Raw genomic sequence first — 23402 nt, forward strand, 5'->3', positions numbered from 1 at the left:
GTCACAGAATGTCAAAATCCATTCCAAAGGACAAGACGAAAATGTGAAGGAATGAAAATGAAGAGTCTATTATTCACAATGCCAATAAAATATTACTCTGTGTGTTTAGTCATTTGTTCAACCTTCACGACCACCTTGTCTTTATAAAGCTGTATATCAACCAGATTTTTATCTAGACGTTTTCTAAGTAATTCACCAACAAAATCGCAGCTGCAGGTCGAAAGATACCCGCTAGGGGACGTCTGCTTACTGTTAGTTGGCTTCAGGACAACTCTCAAATTAGCAAATGATAACATAAAAATTCCTGAAACATGAAATGTGACTCTTTCCTCTTGTTGATCATGACCATATTTGGAAAACAATAATTATAATTATATAAATCGGCAGGACAAATATTCACCGCTAATATTTGAAACATCATTTGAGTTTTTCTTCAATACAGTCTGAGAGGCTGACAATATCGAATCCGGAGTTCTCATACAGATAATCCAGCAGATATCCAGCTATCAGGTAGCTGTCGGGGTAGTCGGAGTCCAGGGTCAGGACGCCACCTGCCGGAGACAGCTGGTCATGCAGCATTCGCAGAGCGCGAGGCACACGCATGACGTCTGTGAACTTGTAGTAATTCTCCTCTGTCATCAGGCGTTCTGTATAAAAAAAGTTAGCATAGTTTTTTGTGGGTATCATAATTTCTGATCCTTGACAAGGCCGACAAAACCAGAGTACACATAAAACAATTTTTTAATAAACAAGCGACTTTCCTTACGTAGCTTGTTTTGGAGCTTTTTAATTCGTGGTAGTGCGCCGGTGTACATGGCATCTCTGTTGAAGTGGGAGACTCCTCCAACATTAAGCGTACGGACTACTCGCTCAGAGTTAAAGCGTCTTAGGGACTACGACCCTCACCTACTCTTCTGTCCACCAGCAAGAGTCACGGCATACCGGAGCAGTCTACAGTACTATGGTCCTTACCTGTGGAACACTCTTCCGCTACAGCAACGACAGCTCCTTAGTCTCAGGACTTTTAAACAGAACATTAGAAGCAGGACTTCTCAGGACTTTTACTACAGATCATTAGGAGCAGGACTTCTTAGGACTTTTATACAGAGCATTAGGTGCAGGATTTGACACTCTTGATGTTTAGGATGTTGTAATTTTAGTAATAGTTTATGTAATGTATATTTGTTGTGTGTATTTTTATATGTATCCAGGATTACCTGAAAAGCAGGCCAAGTTGGCCTGAGTTGTAATTACTGGTTAAATAAATAAAAAAAATTAATTTCTTCAAGTATGAAATGATGACCAAAAAATATGCTAAAATGCATGGCAGTGAATGTCAATACAAGACATATTTCCTCCTCCACATTTTTTTTTGCCTTTAACTAGTTATAAGCATAACTTACGCCCATATGAAACTCCTGGACCCTGCTTACCGTTAGTGGTCCTGTTGACCGGAGGAAATCTGACGGTTGGCTGAATGATCCTCAGTCCTCTCCCTCGCGCTACATCCCGGACTCTGGCGGTCATGACGTCAGGTAGGTAGTAGGCGGGCTGCAGTCCTACCTCGCGATGCCGCAAGATGGCGCTCACCAGACTCATGCGTACCCAGTTGGCCCCCATCATGGCGAAGTGACCGTGAGTAAAAGGTTGGCTCTGTGCGGCACAATTTGTATATATATTAGCATAATCTATGTAGCGTTTTGCAGTCATTGACAAAAAAGCAGGAGCGGGCCGGGCAGTAAGTTCAGGCCACCAAAACTGCGCGAAATCCTATCTGAAACCTTGCATAAAGGTACACACAAGTGAAGAAACAAAATCTTTACGCATGCTTTGATATGTGCGTAAAGAATGGATTTTGTGTAGTCTGCAAACCTCTCGTATTCCTATGGTGAACCTCCCGGCCCAGCGCGCCACCAGGTCGGGGTAGGCCTCCACAAAGTCCCCGTACAGGAACAGGGTGGCCGGCAGGTTACTGCTGTGCTCCGCGATGGTCTCCACCAGCTTACAGGCAGCCTTGCCGTTCATCCCGGCTTGTACCGTAACGGTGACACGTTTTACTCCGCCCGGACACCCGGAGATGACCGTTCCTGGTGAACCTGGCACGTCTGCTGGGACCTGTACAATGTGAACAGTAGAATTAGGCCCACTTTACATGCGTTAAGGTCACACTGACTTAATTTTATGGCGCCGCTCTATTCGCCATATATAGGTGTGGGAAGGAACTTTGACTAACAAATACCGACAAGAATCTATATATTTTCGCAACATACGCACCCAAAAATGCCCTCAGTTCACCATCGTATGTGGCCAAATACTTACCGGGACTTGGATGGCTTCAAAGTCTGCGTAGTTACGCCTTTCCCCCTCCCAACTTAGAGTCGGGATGGTGATACTTTTCCTCAAGTCAGCGATGAGTTTTTTCTTCTGTTCCATGCTCCAACCTGCCACAGACCACTTGAGATGCCACTCGCCGTAATACCTTAACATGAAGGGAAGTTATATGTATAATGAACAGATCGAAAGAAATTCTGACGATATCTTGGTATCAGCGAAGTATAGGATCAAAACTCTTCCTTTTTTTTCTTAGAGACTGTTTGAAGTCATTTCTCGAAGAACAGTGAGATACAATCAACAATTCAATTTTTCAATACTTATCAATCCACTTGAAGGTGCCATCTTCCAGCATTTTCTCCAAGACATCGAACTCTCCACCTTCTATGTCCATCTTCAGGACCACGTAGTCCTCCGGCCTGGTGTTGTCCTGGATCCAGCTGGACAGGTCCAAGGTGTCGACTGTGTGGCGGTGAGTCAACTTCTGCGGGCCGCCATCTTTGTCATTTTTCACGTCGTCACGGACGAACAGCGTGCCTCCTCCCCATTTCACGTACTTCCTGTGGTACAGTCCAATGTCTGGTGACCAGGCGGCCTCGGCGTATGCCGTCATTTGACCTGTGGGAGGAACGAAGCATGCAATGTTAGGGTTTAAGATATCCAGGTGGAACACTGCGTAATACAAAATAAACCAGACTTCCACGACCTCATGCATGACATCAACATGGCATTAAGGCCAATATCAGACAAATGTCCTCATCCAGAATATTTTTTGTTTTATTTTGCATCTCTGAAATTACATTGAGTCTGATGATAGAAGTGTATATGACCCACTATACACATAGCTTCTCGCGACAGCGGGGCTGCCGATAGCGAGAACGCCGTGTAAAGAGAATTCCCGTCAGCGGGACTCAAATTTTCTGCCGACAACTCCGAAGTCGCCGACCGACAGCTCAGCGAGAGTCCCCGACAATTTAAAAATGTGTATATAATAAAGAGAACGCGTCGAGCTCGCGACAGCGGGACGTCTGAGTTCGGGCGGTTGCAACACTCGAGTAGCAAAGTTTTGGTCGAGTAACGTTAACATTAATTTTGCCTACCGGTCTTGTTGGAGGCAGCAATCGGACAGTGCAGCACGTGGTCGGGATAGGGAGAGAAGTAGGGAGCCATCCTGGGGTCCAGCTCGAAGGAGTGGACGAAGAACTCCTTCCCGCCGGGGTACGTCTCCCGCAGCATCTGCACACTCGAGGCGACGTTACCGCCCACGTCCAGAAAGATCTTCTCTGGACGTCCGTCAGAATGTCGCGCGAGTCTGGAAATGAAAGCAAAAACAAAAAAAAATCGCGTTATGATTACATTACAAACATCATTAGTCAAGTCAAGTCAAAGTTTATTGCACAACTAATGTACGGATACATCGTATGGCAATTAGCGGTACTAAGTACAAATCTAAAATCTAAACTAATGCGTAAAAGAGTACTACATTCATGCTGTATATGAATCGAACTTAAGTTACATCGTACTAGTATACAAAAGGAATGGCAAACATTATACAGGGGTTCTGTAAATCTACAACTAAATACTACTCTGTCCTATACTTAAGTATTACTAGTATAATGGATATATATATATATATATAGTTGATTCCATTGTTATGTGTAAGCAATCAGTTGACTGTTTCGGAAATGACATTGTTTCTTTTAACTAAGGCGTTAGAAATATATTGGCCTATATATGGTGAGATTGCATCGGGGCATGACATAAGAAAAGTAAAGGTATCTGAGACTGTCTTAGGTAATGTAATACTTGTGCTGTTGGTGATAGAGTTCATAAGTGTTTGTCTTTCTTCATTGTAAGCTGGACATGTTAACATAAAATGCAATTCATCTTCTACAATATCTTTGCAAATAGGACAACATCTGTGAGTGGCTGGTACATTGTTATGGCGTCCCTTCTCTATTTCTAAACAGTGTGAACTAATTCGTATTTTGGTTATATTGGCGGCGAAAGATTTGTTTTGTATTAGTGAAAGATATTTCTCAAAACGAAGTCAGATTTGACTTTGAAGTAGGTTTTCAGTTTGCTGTAATTTCTGATATTTTGCCTCCAGCCAGAAACAAACGTGTCTTTGAGCCGTTCTTTGAACATTATGACATGTTGCCATGCAATAGCACGTACGCACATAATATTCAATGCTTGTGCGCGTACTAGTTCCGGTGTATAATTCTTCATTTGCAGAATCATGCCCGAATGAGTCAAAGATGGTACAGTACAATAATAGAAAACTGACAACTACTGAATGAAACAAGTTATACTTTCGCTACTAATAATACTTGCGCTATTGATAGTACTTACGTTACTGATAGTACTTATGCTACTGATAGTACTTACGCTACTGATAGTACTTATGATACTAATAGTACTTACGCTACTGATACATGTAGTACTCACGCTACTGATAGTACATGTACTTACGCTATACTGTACATGTAGTACTTACGCTACTGATAGTACTTACGCTACTGATAGTACTTACGCTACTGATAGTACTTACGCTACCGATGGTACTTACGCTACTGATAGTACTTACGCTACTGATAGTACTTACGCTACCGATGGTACTTACGCTACTGATAGTACTTACGCGCGCTACTGATAGTATTACGCTACTGATAGTACTTACGCTACCGATGGTACTTACGCTACTGATAGTACTTACGCTACTGATACATGTAGTACTCACGCTACTGATAGTACATGTACTTACGCTATACTGGTAGTACGTAGTACTTACGCTACTGATAGTACTTACGCTACTGATAGTACTTACGCTACTGATAGTACTTACGCTACCGATGGTACTTACGCTACTGATAGTACTTACGCTACTGATAGTACTTACGCTACCGATGGTACTTACGCTACTGATAGTACTTACGCGCGCTACTGATAGTAATTACGCTACTGATAGTACTTACGCTACCGATGGTACTTACGCTACTGATAGTACTTACGCGCGCTACTGATAGTAATTACGCTACTGATAGTACTTACGCTACCGATGGTACTTACGCTACTGATAGTACTTACGCTACTGATACTACTTACGGTTTCATCCATGGTAAGCCTTCATATGGCGAATCTTCTCGTCTTGGCGTTGGTCTCTCTGAACATTTGTTGTCCCAGAAGATTGTGTAATGTGACGTAAAGATGCAACCCAAGAACCAGCCAATCAGGAACGCGATGACACAGAAGAGGTGTCGTGATCGAGGTGACTCCATTGTTCAAGACCTTTGGAATCTGTAATCACAACAATGATACTAATGTCTTAGAACGCCCAAATCAATTCCAATGGAAAAAAAGAGAAAATGTGAAGAAACGAATTCGGAAATGAATAGTCTATCATTGGCCACACAATACTCTGTATGTATAGTCAAGTTCAACCTTCGTGACCACTTAGATTTTATAAGGAAGGAAATTTCTTTTTGCCAAACTTTTTTTCACGCTTGCATCAGTTTTGGGGTTTCCCGGTGGATGTCATCGATATAATCAAATCAACATGGCCTTACTATAAATTTCAAACCTCAGACATAATATGTATTGACATTGCTGTCATAGTTCCATATACATTCAACTTTTTGCTTACCTCTTAGATACTCTGATATGATCATGAGTATTTTTTGTTGGAAGGCTTCCAGAAAGTCTATTTGTGTCGTTAAAACTTGAGCCCTTCGTTTTATAATCTTTCCCAAACAAACAGCGGTTGAAAAGTTGCAACATCACTTCACGACTGACCCCAGCAGCACGAAAAATGAAACCTGACGCCTGGGCCCCATCCTTCAAATCATGGAGTTCGAAATTTCAAATTTGACAATTTTTAACAAGTCTGTACCCTGAAATAAAACCCTCTTTCTGTCTATACTTGACTGCTATCATGCCACTTATCATATTGAAAGCGGTAGCCGCGTTCATACAGGTTCTTATACCAAGAAACGAATTTAGTGACTCCACGCGAAATGTATCAAAATGTAGCCAAAACGCAGAGTAGTGAGTGTGTCCGTAACTAAATGTACATGCAACTGACACGAAATATCTACACGGTTGTTACTGGGCAAAGCCTGGAGATATGAAAAAAAAAAGATAAACATTATGTATCTATGTGAGGACTTTTTGTTGCGCTGTATGCAGTTGTTTAACCCCATGCATATCTCAGGAAATCTACGGGGACCTGTGGTTCTAATATCATTGAGGTCATGAAGGAAAAGGTCAGGGTCAAACCATAAAACGTCCTTGGTCAGACAAAATGCAACAAGATACAGGTTATATGATTAAAGTACTAACAAGTCCATGAACATATGCATGTAGCCGTGTATTATATTGGTTCCTACCTGTTTCAGTTTGACGTTCTCCTGTTGTAGTTTTAGGGCTTGGCGGATTTAGTAGGTTCGTGTACTGATCTGCCAGCCGCTTTATCTCCCTCTGCGCTACCGTCGTCTGTCTCAAGAGGGCGTTCTTCCTTGGTTCTTACTCTCTGAGCACCAGAACTGTTCAAGTACAATTACAAATTACACAAGATAAGAACATACATTGACTTTAGACTGAATAGGATGAACTATACTAGCCGGGTACCATCCAATCTGCTACGGGGCTCCTTGTACTTGCTGGCCCGAGCAATGTTACGGTTAGATGATGCCATGTAACGTTACAGGCAAGAACTGTACGATCAACGATCGAGATAGTTGAAACAAGGGTTTTGAGATCTTACACCTCCATGACAAATTTTGAACCTCCGTAAATTTTGTATTTTTATTTTTCACCAAGGATGTGTTTGCCCGTGTGTGGATGATGTTCAGCACTGACTAAGGACAGCTGTCAAGCGATGTGTGGATGGTGTTCAGCACTAGGGACAGGTTGAATCATTGGTGTAACGTTTATCGTGTGTGAATGGTGTTGGTTGCACATAACGCTACATGATTTAATGATTTATGGAAAACAATTCTCCTACTAAGTGCATCTTGACTATCATTGACATTATTACTATTAACGTCACTCCTCCTCTGGTAAAGTGGCACAGTCCAAAGCCCAGAATGCATCATTCACAATGGCGGCATTTCGGATGTTTTAGATTTTTCAGACCGGCTTTCTGTACCATTTCCACCGTTTCTCCCGCAGTTAACATCCATTTCGTCTGAGAGGTAAGAGATCAGCCGTTGAGAGCTTGAAGTAACTCTAGGTCGCATTCAAAAGTTTCCCATTGGAATCGCAACGACGAAACGAAGGCGACTTTTCTCGAGATCTAGCCAACTTCCGGGTCGGTCCAAGAAAACCGTTTTCCGTTGACGAGCTCCAAAGGATCAAACATATCTTTTCCTCGACCTGAAGGGACCCTATATATAATCAGTGGGATTTCTTAAGCTGTTTTGCATATTTTATTTTGCGACAATGACTACGCGCGACCCGAAAGCAGGGGAACCAAGCGCTGCGGCAGAGGGCGCAAAGTTGAGCATAAAGCAAGAAAAACAACTGGACTACTTCAAGAAAGAGGACAAAAAGGAGGGTGTCGCTTCTTCCCTGGACACTGAGTGCGAATCCGAGACGACGAAGGATGACAATAAAGAAAAGGCGACCCCAGAAATAAGAACTAACAAAGACGAGAGTGAAGAAGCAAGTGTTTCTTGTCCCGGCAGTAGTACTTCCGGGTTTAAGGCGCTGAAGAAGTGTCATCATGAAGGGTGTGGGGAGACCACGGAGAGGAGCAAGGTGAAGACATGGCTGTGTAAGAAGCACAGGAACAAACTCTACAAGGACACCTACAAGAAGAAGAAGAACGAGGTAAATTTGTGATTACTTTTTTCAGGAAGTAATCTCTAAGATTTTTAAACAACCCATCCTGCAGTTCCAAAACAGGATGCTAGGGGACTTCTTCCCGAGCACAAGAAGTGGTGGCAGGTGTAGAAGAAAAAAAGGTACTGAATTATATGCTCACGCCATGATAAATTCAGGGTACTGTACTACAAAAGTGACCGTGAAAATCGTGAATATAAAAGTACCGGTACCACGAATACAAAGTGGCGTCGTGTGGTGTAGTGGTACATCACTGGACTATGAAACGGGGAGACCCAGGTTCGATTCCCGGGTCGTACCCGAACAAGTCCGAACATGCGCCCCGACGTTGTACCCTTGGGAAAGGTACTTTACACGACTTTCCTCACTTCACTCAGGTGAAAATGAGTACTTAGCTTCGGCTAGGGACGTCCCTCGGATAGGACGTTAAATGGAGGTCCCGTGTTTGGGAGAGCCACACCCCACGCACGTTAAAGAGCCCACCGCACTTATCGAAAAGAGTAGGGGACCTTCCTGGTGTGAGTGGTTCAAACATTACAGTCTGGTCTCAGGGTTGACATCTTTGAAAAGGTGATAGTCACCTGTTATGTCAATCCTTCCACAAATGTGGTAAATCTTAATAAATAAATAAATAAAAAAGTGATTCATTTCACAGTAATAAAGGTCTTCATTCATACATTACATTATAACCCCCTCCCCAGCTGCCAGGAGGGATGGCCACGGAGATGCTCCTGGATAACCTGACAGAAGGTTCCGGAGAGGTCGATGCCCCTGTCAGGCAGTGTAACATGCTGGAACAGGTCCTCAACGAGAAAAAATTAGTAAGTACAAAATCTAGTACATTGAAAACTCGAAAAGAGCAATAACATTTCCTTGGGTTAAGTTGCTGTGTCCAGAACCATGCCTACTACATGTATCTTACATGTAGTTTAATTTTATGCCTGAATGGGTTAAGATGATCATGCAGGATTCTGGATTCACATGGACTATCCAGGACTTCTGGATAAAGCTGCTGGTTAGAATGGATATCTATGCATGGACTATGTACTACTAGTAGAACCGTGTCTGATTGGCTCTGGATAAAGCAGAGTTCTGAATAGAACAGAAGTAATGTTTTTTGCCTCTGTGTTTTATGAACTGCAGTTTTCGTATGTTCGTTGTTTGCTTTGTATCCTAGGCTGGTTGTAGCTCCATGCATTTATTGGTGGTATCAAAAAATAAAGGGACACCTCATGTAGCTTAAGCTTGTGTTTTGGACAACTTCAAAAATGTATTTGTATAGTATTAAAATGATGATGAAAATTGTCCAAGAAATAGCAGTAAAGGTCTATATTAGATAGCACACATAAAATTTATCCTGGTTACTCTATTATTATTATTCAAAATAACACACTGAACAATGGCTTGAATTTCTCATCGCCACATTTATTGTGCACTTCATATTATTGGATTATGATCTGTAGTCAAACTCTAACAGCTTTGCAATATTATTTCAGAATGGTATAAAAAATAAACTTATATATCAATCTTGCATCATATGTTTACAGTTAGGCATTACATTAACATTCAAACGGTAGGCTTGTCCGTAAACAATTTCCTCAGATTGGTGAATGATTGTAGCCTGGGTACCATCCGGATTTTCGCTACGCAACGCTCGTACAGCTTTGCGTAGCGAAAATCCGGATGGTACTAGGCTATAATGATTGAATATCACTCACAATATAAAAGTTATTTATTCAAAACCACTTGTTTACAAAAGCAGATGTTTCCATGACCAACTTCATCATGATAAAGATGACAGACAGTCATCAAAACAACAGATCTTGTAAACAAGTGGTTGTGAATGAAGACCTTTGATATTTGGTATATAGGATTGTTTCCACTTTAACGAGTAATAATTATTTTCCCCCTAACATTCCAGACCCTTCTACAGTCTCCAGAAGTCCAGGAATTTCTCAGACAGCAGCAGCAAGAACTTTGCTCTTCTCACCACGTGGACGCCACCTAAGGTCCAGGGAAATGTTTCACTGAAAGAGTTTCAACGATATTGACATCTAAATGAATACGTACACTGTGACATGAAGACAGTGCTTAGAATACAAGACGATGTAAGAGTGATAAATTTTTGCGCAATGTAAAATGGCGCCGGCTGGATCACTTGTCAGGTCGATGGGGCAGGCAATTATAAAATGAGCGGATATTTTTTGCTGCGGATTTTTTGGATAAGACGACCCCTAAGACAAGTTTGACTGTACATGCATGAACGTTACAAGCCACTTGATGTGATATCACATGTATGGATGTCAGTCCTACAGGTTGAGTAATACAGGTTACAGAACAAGACAGATGTTGTCACAGTAGTTTTCATTTCAGACAGGACAGCCGTATATCTGGTCCAGCTCATGATCGGCACTGTTCCGGCAGGTCTGGCACGTTGTTGCCGTAGTAATCCACGATCGTCAGGCCAGGCTCCGCAGATACCAGGGCGGACAGAACCTCATCTTGAACCTGTGGGGAAGGTGAATGGAGTCATGAGTATGGAAGACACATTTCAGTTCATTTGTCAATAATTGGTTACCAGCTCAATTGGACTCTTAAGCCCCTGTCACACATAGCTTAATATGACCTCCCAAACCCCCAACAATGGTTACATGTAGGCTCCCTTTTCTTGGTAGCCACAATAGATTATAGAGGATGGCACCCAGGCTTCGTTGTAGGAGGTTAATTTTCGTTGGAGAACAGGTGAAAATCAATGTGCGCACGGATTTCATCTATAAAATGAAATCAGTGGGGCCTAATAAACTATAACTGTGCACCCCTGCCCCTGAACTAACCCTATTGCACTGCTGTAGGTCCAGGTAGGTGAGGTGTGGGAGGGTAGAGGGGACGTAGGTCAGACACGCCCCACTGATCTTATCAAGCCCTGTCAGGTCCAGGTGGTGCAGTTTGCTGCAACAAAGAAACAAGGTAACAAAAACTAGACTCATTGTCAAGTTAAGTATACAGGTGTGGTGGGGACATCCTCCTTTGATGGCTTAAAGGTATTCAAAGTGATTACAGGGCAGTAAAACTGGATTTTCAAAGTCAATTTTCTGGTCATATCAGCCCTATTCCATAGCATACTGGGTTTTACTTTAACCATGTATGTTGCTCTACACACACATACACTTTTATTCAGCCTGTCTTGACAGGTTTTGCCCTGTGGGATACAGAAACTAAATCACAAAAGTCCATGAAGTTAGTATCACTTAATAATATAGTAATTTACCTTTTTGTGACAGGCTGAATAAAAGTTCTACATGGGAACTATGTGACTCCAGGTGTCTTACTGAGGGACAACTCCTGTGTCAAAGATGTCTGTTAGCTTGAGAAATGACCTCACTGTGCCTAATACTTGTCTAGAGAGTTGTTTCTCTATTTTCAGAAAAAAAATGTTGGAGCAGTAGAGAAACATACATAGTACGGGCAAAGCCCAAAGGTTTTGTGGTTCAAAGTTGAGGAATGTATCTCCACTTTATACAAGTAGCTGGACAAGCGTATCGGTGTGCTGAGTACCTGAGGTTGTTAACAATGTGCTCCAGTCCTTCCTCTGTGATGTCCCAACACCAACAAAGGTACAGCTCTCTCAGCTCTGCACAACTGATAACACCACAAACAAGGAAATGGTAGAGAGAAAATTAAACTTTAGTTGAGCTTACTCAAAAAGTTGGCATGTCAAAAACATTTGCATAGGACCAGCAAATTTCATCTGACACATGTTGGTAGACGTGTACTACAACTCTAATATCATACTTGAGCCATGCAGGTCATGTCATTCCTTGGTGCTATTCAGGTGAAAATTTGGATAAGTTGAAACCCCCCAGTGGTTGAAATACTGTAGCAGAGTACATGTATTGGAAAATTTGTCTTCCTAGAAATATCATAGTATTCACTGCCACCAAGGACATTAGAGGCATCCTCACTAAATACACTTTAAGCAATGCCTACAGTTAGATGTGCAACAGTTAGGTGTGACAGGTACTAGTATTTAACTGTAGAATAACCAACTGGCACTGTGTATCTTTGAAACTGGTGTATTATGCTGATGGGTGGTTGTGTACCGGTAGTGGCTATACAGACATAGATAAGTCACAGATTCATGATCATCAGTTGTGACTGCCATCCTCACCATTTAGAGATCCTCTCCACCACCCCATTGTTGACAGCTGTACACTCTGTCAGGTTCAGGTAGGTCAGCCCAGCAAGAGCCTCGCCCCTGAACAGGTGCAGCATGACAGCTGAGGACAGCTGCATGCCACGCTTCAGTCGCAGGTGCTTCAGGTGCTGCAGTTTCTGCACAGGACAAGTGAAGCTTACATGTGGCACTTTTTGTTTGTATATTGACTAGCTGTTATGTAGAAGAATCACTTCACAATAATGAGTTCACTACACAATAATGAATAAAACAAGAAATTCACAAAAACTCCATTAACATTTCATGGAGGTATGAAATCTTGGATTTTGTGCTTCCTTACTGGAATGCTCTGTACAGAGTGATCCGTGACTCCCTCACAGAAGGAGATGTCCAACAGTTCCAGCTGTGCACAGCTGTCAGTAACAGCAGTGATGCTGACATCGGTCAGCTCATCTCCATCCAGATACAGCTGTCTCATAGAGGGACAGCAAGCAGCTATGTCTTGTACAGCACTGGGACAGATTAAAAATATGTTTGTAATGTACATGTTTTGTACAAGCTCAATGTACTGGTGAGAATCCTTTTGTCAATTACGAGTATCATGACAAAAGGAAAGAAACTGCTGATAATGTATATGTAGGTACATTGTACCTGTTAACTGGGCAATTCTTAAATTCATGTTTTGTATGTTCCAATAATATATGAACTAATGTACTAACTTGTCAGTTATCCATGCGATACCATCAATGTTCAGAGAGGTCAGTCCTGGGCAGTGTCTGACCAGGTGGCAAACCCCATCATCTGTTACCTGGAGTAGAGGGAACAAATACATCAGGGTACAGACTCCCATCTGGTAGAATCGCATATAAACCAAAGAAGCTTCAAACCTTAGAAAACAAATTACAGGTACAATAGAATAAGTTGATTCATCTACAGTCTTGTATGTGGGTCAATTCTTTTGTGTCTGTCTGCAATTGTCTGCTAGTTATAGACCGTACAAAAGTCGCTGTACTTTTGTTGTGCAAATGAAGTTCTTTCTTTCAAACATGTACAACGTTAGATCTCAAATGGAGTCATTGTCAACAGAGATCAGGATGCTGATGCACAAGAGAACCTATTCTCAAAAATAAATTTTCTTCTTAACTCTTATAATAAGTAAAACCAAGGATGCATCTGTCTGAGCTAGACAGAGCTCTGAAGAAGGTAGTGGTAGAGAACAGGCACTTACACTGGTACAGTGGGACAGATTGAGAACTGTGAGTTTGGGCAGTCTGGACAGCACCGTCAGACAGCTATCCCTGATGCTGTCACAGCCCTCCACATTAACCAGCTCCAGCTGGGGACAGCTGTCCACAATGATGTGCAGCATGGTCAGATCCAGGACCTACCAGTGAGATCGTGGAAACCAACATTACACTGTTTGCCAGTATTATAAGGTAAAGTAGTCATCCTCAACTGAAGTGAACAATGGTACTTTTTCATATACTGCTTGTAGTACAATGAGTCTTTGTTTGCTATAGCTTGCATTCTATTATAGCCAAGCACACCAGGCCATCCCTACGCAATTACTGTTCTGTTCTTCTACGTGCAGAGGTTTTGAGGCTTATGTCTCTGATGGCTAAAGTTCCCTCATACACAGAGCTGGTAGCTAGCTTTACGTTACTGTCAGAAATGACTGCAATATATATCCCTCTCAACATGTCGGAGCTTGGCAGACCCTGAGATTGAACTTTTTTTTCTGTTTGGCTGTCAAAGATCTAAGAAAAATACCCCCAATTCAAGTAGGTTTCCATCAGTGTCTCACCTTGCAAAAGCCCATGTCCAGCTGCTGCAGCATGCCACAGTACTTCACAAACACTGACACTTCTGTAATGGTCAGCTCATTTCTCCCTCGCATCACCAACACCTTCAGCAAGGGGGCGCCCCTGATCATGGCACACAGGTCCACAGCCCTGACGTCGTGGTTAAAGTCCAAGTCCAGTTCCTGCCAGAGGAGGGGGTCGTGTGCGTGGCGGTACCAGGCACGACACACGGGCGCCGCGCTCTCGCATAGCTCCTGTAAGGTCAGGTATGAAAAGATTCGCACCACCAGTTCTGCAGGGAGGTCCCCGAATCTGGTGTCTTCAGCCTCCTCATCGATGTCCCCCGGAGGTCTTATAGCAGTGACCCTCTCCTCCACTGCCATTTCTAACTCCTGGATTTTATTTGCAAACACCAACTCTTCCCTCCAGTAACCACCAGCTGCAGGGCTGTCAGCTCCTTCCAAGTCTCCTTGCTGTGAATCCTCAGAATCGCTGTCCAAGATGTCCTTCAGCGACAGCCCGTGACCTTCATGAAGAGGCTCCTGCCAGTCTTTTTCCTGCTGTCCTGCATGATACAGAGGACAACAATCAAGCAGTGTTCTAACCAGCATTCTTAGAGTAAGACAGAAATATGCCACTCATGATGGACAAAAATTTTGCAATTCGTCATCTTTAACAAACAAAAATCAGCATGTAAAGAGATTGTCACAAAATAAAACTTTAATAGTCTACCATCCCCTCAAAACGTAGGAAATGTTTCAAAGGATCCTATAAAGACACAGACCCCCCACACAGACACAGATACATACACACATGCATACAGACACACATGCACACTATGACACAGATACACACTCATACATGTACATGCACACACAACACACACCTCACACACATGGACATACACACACTCAAATACATGGACACACACACACACACACACACACATATACCAGTACCCACCCCTGGCTGCTCCTTCACTGTCCCCTGCATCCTCACTGCTGAAGAAAGTCTCAGCCTGCTGCATGTAGCTGCTCATCTTGTCTCTGTGTAACATCAGACACCTCTCCGACTTGGACAGGCTGTAAGACAGAGAAACAGCTGCAGTAGATTCCATTGCTTTCAATCAACTTTTGCAAATGCTTTGAAATTGCAGTTTTTGAAATATCCCATTTCTTGCTGTGCAAGCCAATTGCTTTCTGTCTTCATTATGGGAGATGCCAGGTTGCCTCACTGGGTGCGCAAGTTACCAATCTTTTTTTTTCCATACAAAGTGACCCTATTAAAGTTTACAGTGCCTTGGCTTATGGCACACTGTGTCTTTTGGCTTAGCAGCAGGCAACCTGAAAAAAAATTCAACCCTATTCTCCCTTCCAGTAATGTCAAAGGGTTATTGGTGCCCACTGAGATTTGAGATTTCTTAAAAGTTTGACTTACTGTGTCTTTAACTCCCTGTCCAGATCTTCCAACTGTTGCTGCACCTGAGTTAGAAATATATTTCTGAACATCTCTGTGGACTGGTGTACCTCTACCCCCTCCAGACACATGGCACCTTCCAGGTGAGCGGGGTCTTCCAACATCACCACATGGCTCTGGGGATCCAATGGAAAATTTAACAAAACACTTCAGAACACCAAGGTAGTTATTTGGCTACACATACCAATTTTCTATTGGTTACAGGCAGCAGGGAAAAGGTTATTAATTAAGAGGTAAGGAAAAAAATAATTTTCATTTTTCAGTGAATTCCCTTTTTTTCTGACATTCAGAATATTTTTGTCTTATTGAATTGCAAATTTTGGATGTCTTTAATAAATTGGGCACGAGGACAAGAACATGTAACATGTAAAAAAGGAGGCCTAAAGGGGAAAAGCTGAATCTTGTTACATTTGTATTGGCATACAATTACAAATTATTGTATCGGATACTAACTCCTTCATACTGAGTGTATCAATGTACAAATTTCCCCGTTCAACTTAACTACTACAAAATGTACATGTAGTACCTGTAACATGGCTGCTGACTCCAGCAATGACTCCTTGCTTATGGCAGCATCAGCTTGACCTTGAGACCCGTCCTCATGGCTTACTTGACCTTCAGAAGATCCCTCATGATCAAGTCTGGGTTGACACGACTCTGACTTTCTCAAGTCAGTCTGGCAGCTTTGTCCTGCAGAATATACAGAATAATTTGAAGGTATATATGGCAGAACATGTACAGTATATAGATAGGGATTTACATGGTAAGGAATCCATTTGATGCTTCAGAATTTAGAGTGGGAGCACAAGCAAGTTACAAAACTTGAAAATTTTCAGGATACTAGTACATTTGTATAATGGTTGCTGGCACCTTGCCTCATAAAGTCTTCTTATATACCGTGCTATGCAGGGGTCATGTGAACTGCAGCCAATGCACATTAACATATTTGGTAACAATATCCAGGCACCTATCTACAGTGACCAAGCAAACAGGTTGGCGGAAAACAATGTCCAGTCCGACAAACACCATAATTAAAACTATAAAGTATAATGGTCTCAAACTTGATGCATTTGAGCATTACTGGTGTAACCATTATATTCAGTGCCTCATCCTAAGCTGTTTAATACATGCACTGAGCTGAAGAATCTCTCCAGCTTTCTGAAGTATATTTTGTGCTGTACTACTTTGTGCCCAAACTACTACCAGTATTGACTACATTTCACCCATATGTTCTGTGACCTTACCTGTATCTTGCCTATTGATGTCACGAGTACATCCAGATATTTCATTATCAGGCCACAACAATTTAATTTCTTGGTTAACGGATTCGCCGCTTCATTTTTTTCTGATTTGCAAATAAAAATAAAAATTCAGAATCAACTGCAAAATGCTCATATTTTGCCCTGAACAGTTGAAAACAGTCCTTTTCATCCTAGTAGTTAAAGTTATTTCATCTTTCAATGCAGTGGTATCATTAAAAGTTCAAAATTCATTGCTTAAATTTTGAACCAACCTGGTATGTTGACTTCATGGCTCCTATCGTATCATTTGGGGCCATAATAGGATGCCTAGGCCTGTTTTTATTTTTATTATTTTTTCGCCCGCCCGCTTCATTATTTTTCTTGAAAAATCCGTTAACCAAGAAATTAAATTGGTGTGGCCTCAGCAGCAGCCAAACCAACATGTGTATCTTGTGACTCTCCCAGATCTATGCCGTCACCTTTCCACTTACTTTGCACAGAATTATACGTGTCAGATGCAGATGATGATGAAGGTTGAGATTGTTGTAATATAATTGCACGTTGGTCATCATAGCATACAGGTGTACTTGAGTCTTTTCCTGAAGATTCTGCTATGTCTTGATTGATGACATTACAGTTTCCATCCTCATCTTTAGGTTTCATCCAAGCAGTCTTTGATTCTGTATGAGTCCAATGTTCTTGATGACGTTTATCGCTGTCAAGTCTTGATGTCAGAGAAGTGTTTTCCGTAGTGTCATTGTTGTTTACAACAACATCTTCTGACTCATTCTGAAATTCACTAGTAGGCATGGAGCTGCTTGACGGACGGCATTCTTGTTCTTGACACAGGTTGTTGTTATTCTCAATGCTCAAATTTTCTACATCCTCAAACATTGCAAACATGTCTTGCTCTGTTGTTGTTCGTCTACTATGGTTTCTGAAGGAAAAAATTATACCGGCAGGTAAAATGTGACTGTCAATAACAGTTAGTGAAAAAAAATCTTATAGAATTTATATATTAAAGAATTTATGAATATCCTTCCAATAGCCTTATCCAAATATGACAAGGGCACTAGATATCTCAAATTTTTTGCAGTAGAAAATTAAGAGAGAGAGACGAAAGAAGAAGAGGACCTCCTTGGTTTGAAAAATAAAGAACCTTGGTTCAAATAATAAGATAGAAATTATGAACATCATAGTTATCATTATCAATTCTTATTCACATGTGACTCATTCAGGGGTTCAAATCGTAGACAAGCTAACTTCAGGCACCAAAGAAGTAGACACTCATGACTCCTCAAGGTATCCTCTAGGTAGAAACCTAAAGAAGACACCGGCCATCTACTTACCTGTCGTCCTCCATCTTGGCAACTGTGGCTCTTCCAATTATCAGTCACACCGCCCAGATATACACGGACTTTATGTAATGTTCTTACTAAAACGAGTGTATTGAGAAAAATTCTATTTACAAAACACACGTTTGATAGATTTGCTGCTAATGTCTGAATATTGTCACATTTAAAAGACATGTTGATAAATTCAAATGGAGCTAATCATCTTCCATTGGGGTACAGTGTGCTAATTGGAATAGTCCAAACAAGATGGCGGCGATGAGAAGTAATTCTTGCACTTCGATAGAGAATATTGCGTCCCCGCTGGCGCAGGCTGCGATAGGTGAGTCAGTTGTAGGTGGAATGGGCGAGTATTGTGTTCTAGATGACAGGGAATCTCCTGTGACTGTCGTTGTGTTCGGCGTGGGGTTACCTTTGATAATGGGTGTTCGCCCCCCTCCCTCTTCCTGTTCCTCCTTGCTGTTGGTTTGGTAACGGGGGGTGCCCTAATTCCGAGGTATCCCTAATACCGAAGTAGTTTGAAAAACAAGCATTGCTACGATATGCATGAGTGCCCATTCATGATACGGGCCTGTTACAGTTGGTTAAGTTACTTTCTTCAAAACCACAGGGTCACGACATTTGCCTTAGTTCGGAAGAACCAACAACCAACGGTTGAAAATTTGCTTGAATTTCGCCGTTCTGAGGGGTGTTGACGAGCGAACAGCTTGCGAACATGTCCTTCAACACGGTGGAATTATTCAGTGTAGAATATATTATATTCCTAGATGGCTCCGCATGTAGAAAAGTTGATAATAAAGCTTGACAGCAATCCGCACCTTTGTCTTGCCAGTGTCTTTATTTCTGGATAATCGGAGCTAACACGACGTGCGGTTTTAACCACATCTCCGGGTCCGCCATTTTTATCGATCACGTGATTCGGAGTGATTCGAAGTCATGTGACCCCCACCATGTAGCACAACGCGGAGTCGATTTGCTTGCAGTTCCGTGCTATTTCGCATGAAGTCGTGGTAGGTAAACATTTTAATAGGCGTCATTTTGACAATTTTGTGTTTAAGTAATATTCAAGCAACAATAGGTGTATCCATATCGTGGAGGGGGCGATACAATTTCGTGAAAGACTGTTCAAGCCAATTTGTTGAACGATAGAATCTTCATTTTGAATTCGAACACCACAAGGTTATAAGTTAATACAGGTTCATTATTGAGGTAAATAATTAAACAAAACAACAGTTGTTGTATACAACAATTTAACTATTAACAAGTGAAGTTTTTGACTTAGCAGAACCTAATTAATTCGATAGTGGCATTATGTGGGGGGGGGGGGCATCTGTCACTGCCAACAAAACACTTCGTCAGTTCATGGCCAATTTTTGTAATCTTATTGTCAGATGGCGTGTCGGTCAAGTAAGAAGAGTTGGTCTGAGGACGACATGTCAGCAGCATTACAGTCATTGGCCGAAAACCCAAGTATCTCCGTCTACGCTCTGTCAAAGAAACACGGCATCCCAGAATCCACAGTACGAGACAGGATAAAGGGACGCTCCCGTGATGACACGGTCGGTCGTCCTACCATCCTAACGGACGATGAAGAACAAGCATTAGTGGTATACGCTAAGTATTTGGCGGCCAAAGGTTTCCCACTCACCGTAAGAGCGATGAAAGCCCTTGCGCATGAAATTGAGCTTAAGGCATCCAAAGCACGCAGTGAACCGTCAAAGTTCACAGAGTCTGGTCCCGGCCAGAAATGGTGGCGAGGTTTTCGGAGGCGCCATCCTGACCTCACGCTCAGGTCCCCAGATCAACTGGACAGGGAGCGTGCGTCTTTCTCTGGACCAGGTGTTGTGTTCGATCATTTCGAGCGTATGGAACAGGTATTGACAGAAAACAAGATCAAGGACAAGAAACCGCATCTGATTTACAATGTGGATGAGACGGGCGTTGAGCTGTCTGTCAAGGTATCAAAGGTCATAGTCCCCAGAGGCTCGAAGAGGTCCCCTTCACGGCGCGCTGGTGGTAGAGACCACATATCTGTCCTGGTGTGTGTGTCGGCGGCTGGTCAAACGATTCCACCCATGGTGATATACAACAAATCATTTCCTGGGGGGCAGTATACAGCGGGAGGCCCGGCCGGTGCCCTGTACTCATTCTCGGAGTCAGGCTACATAGACGACGACTTGTTTGAGCAATGGTTCATCAAGAGCTTCTTGCAGCACTGCCACAAGGAACGTCCAGTGGTGTTGATCCTCGACCAGCACTACAGCCACTTTTCCTTGAAGGTCCTGGAGGCGGCGGTGAGTAACGACATAATACTCCTTGGATTGCCTCCCCATACTACACATTTCTTGCAGCCTCTGGATGTGGGGATATTCGCTCCACTCAAGAAGAAATGGGCCACAACCATTGAGACCATGCAGGCGGCCAGTCATCAGTTCCGCGTCGGGAAGAGGAACTTTGCAAGGTTGTTCTCCAGCGTTTATGACGAAGCAGTAACAACCAGTATCATCAAGAGTTCTTTCGCCAAAACTGGCATATATCCCTTTGATGAAGATGCTATTGATGACAGATGGGTAGGGATGGACACACCCGAAAGACCGAGTGAGCCCAAGGAGGACCACCAAGGGGAACAAAGTGTCGAGCAACAGTCAGCAGGCAAAACATCATGCCCAACCTGCAACGAGCCTTGTAGGTCATGCGAGCCTCTCCAGAGCCCGCTGATCTCAAGGCTAATCCCGCCGTCTCTGAGGGAGATCCTGATCCCGGTAACAACTGCACCTACCCAGCGTACAGCCAGGAGGAGGCTGACCGGCAGAGTATTAACAGACAGGGACGTAGTGAAGGAAATAAAACAGAAGGAAGAAGAGAAAAAGGAAAAGGAGGAGCGGAAAGCACAAAGAAAGGCGGAGCTTGCTAAGAAACGTGAAGAGAAAGATCAAAAAGAGAAGGAGAAAAAGAGAAAGAAAGAAGAGAAGCAGGCCGAGGCTAAGAGAAAACTGGCTGAGAAGGAGGAGAGGAAGCGAAAGCGACAGGAACAGTTGGAAGCGAGGAAGAAGAGACGGAATGAAGACAAGGAGAACCAAAGCCAGCCAGCACCTGACCAAGGTCCCTCAGTGGTAGGTAACGTCAAACTGATAATTACACGGGCGTATATGAAAGATCTTATAAACGGGGCACAGGAGGATTGTAAAGAAAGGGTGTAAACACAAGAAAAAAAAATTTTTTTTTCGTCTTGTCAGACGATGGTACATCAGAGACCTGCGGATTGTCAATACATAATAAGTGTATCTAGTTGTTTCTCCATAATTTGATGTTGTTTTTTTCCACACGGCGATAATTAAACTATATTATTATTATTTTCTTCGTTTCACAGAAAGAGTCAAGGGTTCGCAAGCCCCCATCGTGGTTGAAGCACTACGATCTCGAGACAGAAGAGCCGATGGAGGAGCTCGAGGAGGAGGGCTAGTTTAGTAAACGCTTCTCTGTGATGTTGAAAAGATAAGAACATACAAGTTTAAGGATCGGGGGTTTGTCTAAGTTAATTAAAAATGTGAATTTGTCTGTATTACTTAGGTGTGTAAAGTGGGGAAACATCGATGTTATCCGTCTATAAAGTTCAATTCTCGCACTGTTATACAAACTACATTCTACTACAAAATGAAGTTCATCTTCTATTCTATCTAGATTACAGTATCGACAAATACGTTGTTCATTGTAGGCCGACTTGGACAGTCTATAGGTCCTCAGTTTGTTTTTAGCAGGACCGACCTCTGGTGTCATTGTGTATTTCTTTAAAGAAGGTTTGGATGTAAATGTCTTTTAGTCGCTGATGGATGGAGTTAATAATTTGAGACGCATTTGTGTTGTATGCGAGGACAGTGCCATATGTAACATTTAGCTTCCAAGTATGGCAGTATTGTTCTAATCTATTCAGGGCAGATTGTAGTCCTTGTTTTGATTCAGAGATAAGGACTAAGTCATCTGCATATAATAAACATGGGACTAGCTTGTTGTACATGTTGGTGAGTTTATTGTATGCCTTACTACTAGTACGAAGATATACAGGAAAGTAACAACGCTAATACACGAGTTAAAACATATATTTTTACGGATAGTTGATAATCATTAGTTGTATTATGAACATTGGCTTGAACTTCGCCGGTGGTCAGTTTATCCCATCAGTAACTCAATCTTGAGAACGACATAGCCTCGCTTGACATAAGCCTCCTTGAGGCGCACTTCGACTCCTTCAAGCTGGCCACCCGCCATGTCTTCCACCGCCTGCCGATCCGTCTCTCGGACCCACCCCACCTCGATCCACTGTTCCTCTGCAATCTGGGCGTAAGTCATTACGCCTGCCCTTGGAGCCCCAGGACGGTGGAACTTCGCCACCCGCAGAGGGATGTCAGGATTGTCAACGACTTTTTGGGCGTTGGTCCCGTAGTGGAATGTTTGTAGAGTCAACTTCTATAAGTATATAATGAAAGTTGACTGTTTAAGTCATTGTTTATAGGCTAAGCACAAGTGTGACCTTGTTAAAATGTTGACGTTTTTGGAAGCCTTAGGATAGCCAACGGACCCATTCTTATATTGCGATGAAAGACAAAAACAAGAGCAATGAAGAAATGAATAAACATTTGTGCCAAACGAAAGGCAAATACGTACCATTCTGTCAAGGACGCCGTGCGTATCCAGTGTTCAAAATGTCTCTGTCAGGGTCGCAAACGTGGGAAAATGATTGGACTACGACATTACAAGTCTTTTTTTATCTGCCTTTATTTATTCATTTGTGCGTGTGTTTCCCGTTTAGCTTGGATTTTCTAAGCAGCATTTAGTAACAAGTAAATTGAATTATACACCTTTGCAATGGAAATAACAGCCAACATATCTTCCACACCTTGGTCCCCTTTTTCGAAAATGTAAAAGTCCCAAGCACGTGTACACACATCACTACGACGATACCAAACGTCTCAGTATAGGTATAGCTTGCTATGATAATTACGTACAACCAAAACTGATAAAGTTTGCCAATAACTAAGGTAATATTAAACCTTTGATGAATCGTTATGTTGTGCTTTTAGTCCTGGAACAAACATCTCTATTACGGCTACAAAATAGCGGCACACGGAGGCTCGAACTCCCCTTCTCCGAAGTGCTGTCTTCTGTTGGTACCGGCCGCTGACCT

General features: G+C 42.5%; 4 protein-coding genes across 5 annotated transcripts; 2 read left to right on the top strand and 2 right to left on the bottom strand.

Moving 5' to 3' along the window:
• Window positions 1-417: 417 nt before the first annotated feature.
• On the bottom strand, window positions 418-6841 carry LOC109472752. Its single transcript, XM_019772596.1, has 8 exons — window positions 6720-6841; window positions 5440-5631; window positions 3432-3643; window positions 2652-2949; window positions 2320-2479; window positions 1873-2115; window positions 1434-1653; window positions 418-647 (listed from the first exon to the last, which is right to left on the bottom strand). Exons 2-8 carry the CDS (start codon window positions 5610-5612, stop codon window positions 418-420), a joined length of 1536 nt encoding a protein of 511 aa, XP_019628155.1. The 5' UTR covers window positions 5613-5631; window positions 6720-6841.
• Window positions 6842-7419: 578 nt separating this feature from the next.
• Window positions 7420-10399, top strand: LOC109472770 (regulatory factor X-associated protein-like). Its single transcript, XM_019772624.1, has 3 exons — window positions 7420-8163; window positions 8877-8996; window positions 10097-10399. The coding sequence occupies exons 1-3, from the start codon at window positions 7774-7776 to the stop codon at window positions 10181-10183; spliced, it is 597 nt and encodes a 198-aa protein (XP_019628183.1). The 5' UTR covers window positions 7420-7773; the 3' UTR covers window positions 10184-10399.
• A 151-nt stretch (window positions 10400-10550) lies between these two features.
• LOC109472767 (F-box/LRR-repeat protein 2-like) lies at window positions 10551-17802 on the bottom strand. 2 transcript variants are annotated; one of them, XM_019772621.1, is made up of 12 exons: window positions 17360-17802; window positions 16154-16317; window positions 15589-15743; window positions 15115-15233; window positions 14154-14716; window positions 13578-13733; window positions 13069-13157; window positions 12690-12861; window positions 12344-12507; window positions 11731-11814; window positions 11010-11124; window positions 10551-10683 (listed from the first exon to the last, which is right to left on the bottom strand). In XM_019772621.1, exons 1-12 carry the CDS (start codon window positions 17769-17771, stop codon window positions 10576-10578), a joined length of 2301 nt encoding a protein of 766 aa, XP_019628180.1. In that variant the 5' UTR covers window positions 17772-17802; the 3' UTR covers window positions 10551-10575. The 2 variants fall into 2 exon arrangements, with proteins under 2 accessions (XP_019628180.1, XP_019628181.1); XM_019772622.1 differs by lacking the exon at window positions 17360-17802 and adding an exon at window positions 16872-16916.
• Window positions 17803-19638: 1836 nt separating this feature from the next.
• Window positions 19639-21871, top strand: LOC109472769. The gene is made up of 2 exons (XM_019772623.1): window positions 19639-21333; window positions 21591-21871. The coding sequence occupies exons 1-2, from the start codon at window positions 19654-19656 to the stop codon at window positions 21681-21683; spliced, it is 1773 nt and encodes a 590-aa protein (XP_019628182.1). The 5' UTR covers window positions 19639-19653; the 3' UTR covers window positions 21684-21871.
• The last annotated feature ends 1531 nt before the right edge of the window (window positions 21872-23402 follow it).

The sequence above is a fragment of the Branchiostoma belcheri genome, unplaced genomic scaffold, assembly GCF_001625305.1.
Source record: "Branchiostoma belcheri isolate BF01 breed outbred unplaced genomic scaffold, Haploidv18h27 scaffold280, whole genome shotgun sequence".
In the NCBI taxonomy this organism is placed as follows: Eukaryota; Metazoa; Chordata; class Leptocardii; order Amphioxiformes; family Branchiostomatidae; genus Branchiostoma; species Branchiostoma belcheri.

What these genes read in the sequence shown, in the direction of transcription:
- LOC109472752 (XM_019772596.1), bottom strand. Translation starts at nt 5,612, where the DNA reads ATGGAGTCACCTCGATCACGACACCTCTTCTGTGTCATCGCGTTCCTG. An exon ending in TGCTGCCTCCAACAAGACCG is followed by an intron (nt 2,950 to 3,431) that starts GTAGGCAAAATT and finishes TTCCTCCCACAG; the next exon opens with GTCAAATGACGGCATACGCC. An exon ending in ACCTTCAAGTGGATTGATAA is followed by an intron (nt 2,480 to 2,651) that starts GTATTGAAAAAT and finishes CTTCATGTTAAG; the next exon opens with GTATTACGGCGAGTGGCATC.
- LOC109472770 (XM_019772624.1), top strand. Translation starts at nt 7,774, where the DNA reads ATGACTACGCGCGACCCGAAAGCAGGGGAACCAAGCGCTGCGGCAGAG. An exon ending in ACAAGAAGAAGAAGAACGAG is followed by an intron (nt 8,164 to 8,876) that starts GTAAATTTGTGA and finishes CCCCCTCCCCAG; the next exon opens with CTGCCAGGAGGGATGGCCAC. An exon ending in TCCTCAACGAGAAAAAATTA is followed by an intron (nt 8,997 to 10,096) that starts GTAAGTACAAAA and finishes CTAACATTCCAG; the next exon opens with ACCCTTCTACAGTCTCCAGA.
- LOC109472767 (XM_019772621.1), bottom strand. Translation starts at nt 17,771, where the DNA reads ATGTTTGCAATGTTTGAGGATGTAGAAAATTTGAGCATTGAGAATAAC. An exon ending in CACGTATAATTCTGTGCAAA is followed by an intron (nt 16,318 to 17,359) that starts GTAAGTGGAAAG and finishes TATATTCTGCAG; the next exon opens with GACAAAGCTGCCAGACTGAC. An exon ending in CACATTGTTAACAACCTCAG is followed by an intron (nt 11,125 to 11,730) that starts GTACTCAGCACA and finishes TCTTTGTTGCAG; the next exon opens with CAAACTGCACCACCTGGACC.
- LOC109472769 (XM_019772623.1), top strand. Translation starts at nt 19,654, where the DNA reads ATGTCAGCAGCATTACAGTCATTGGCCGAAAACCCAAGTATCTCCGTC. An exon ending in CTGACCAAGGTCCCTCAGTG is followed by an intron (nt 21,334 to 21,590) that starts GTAGGTAACGTC and finishes TTCGTTTCACAG; the next exon opens with AAAGAGTCAAGGGTTCGCAA.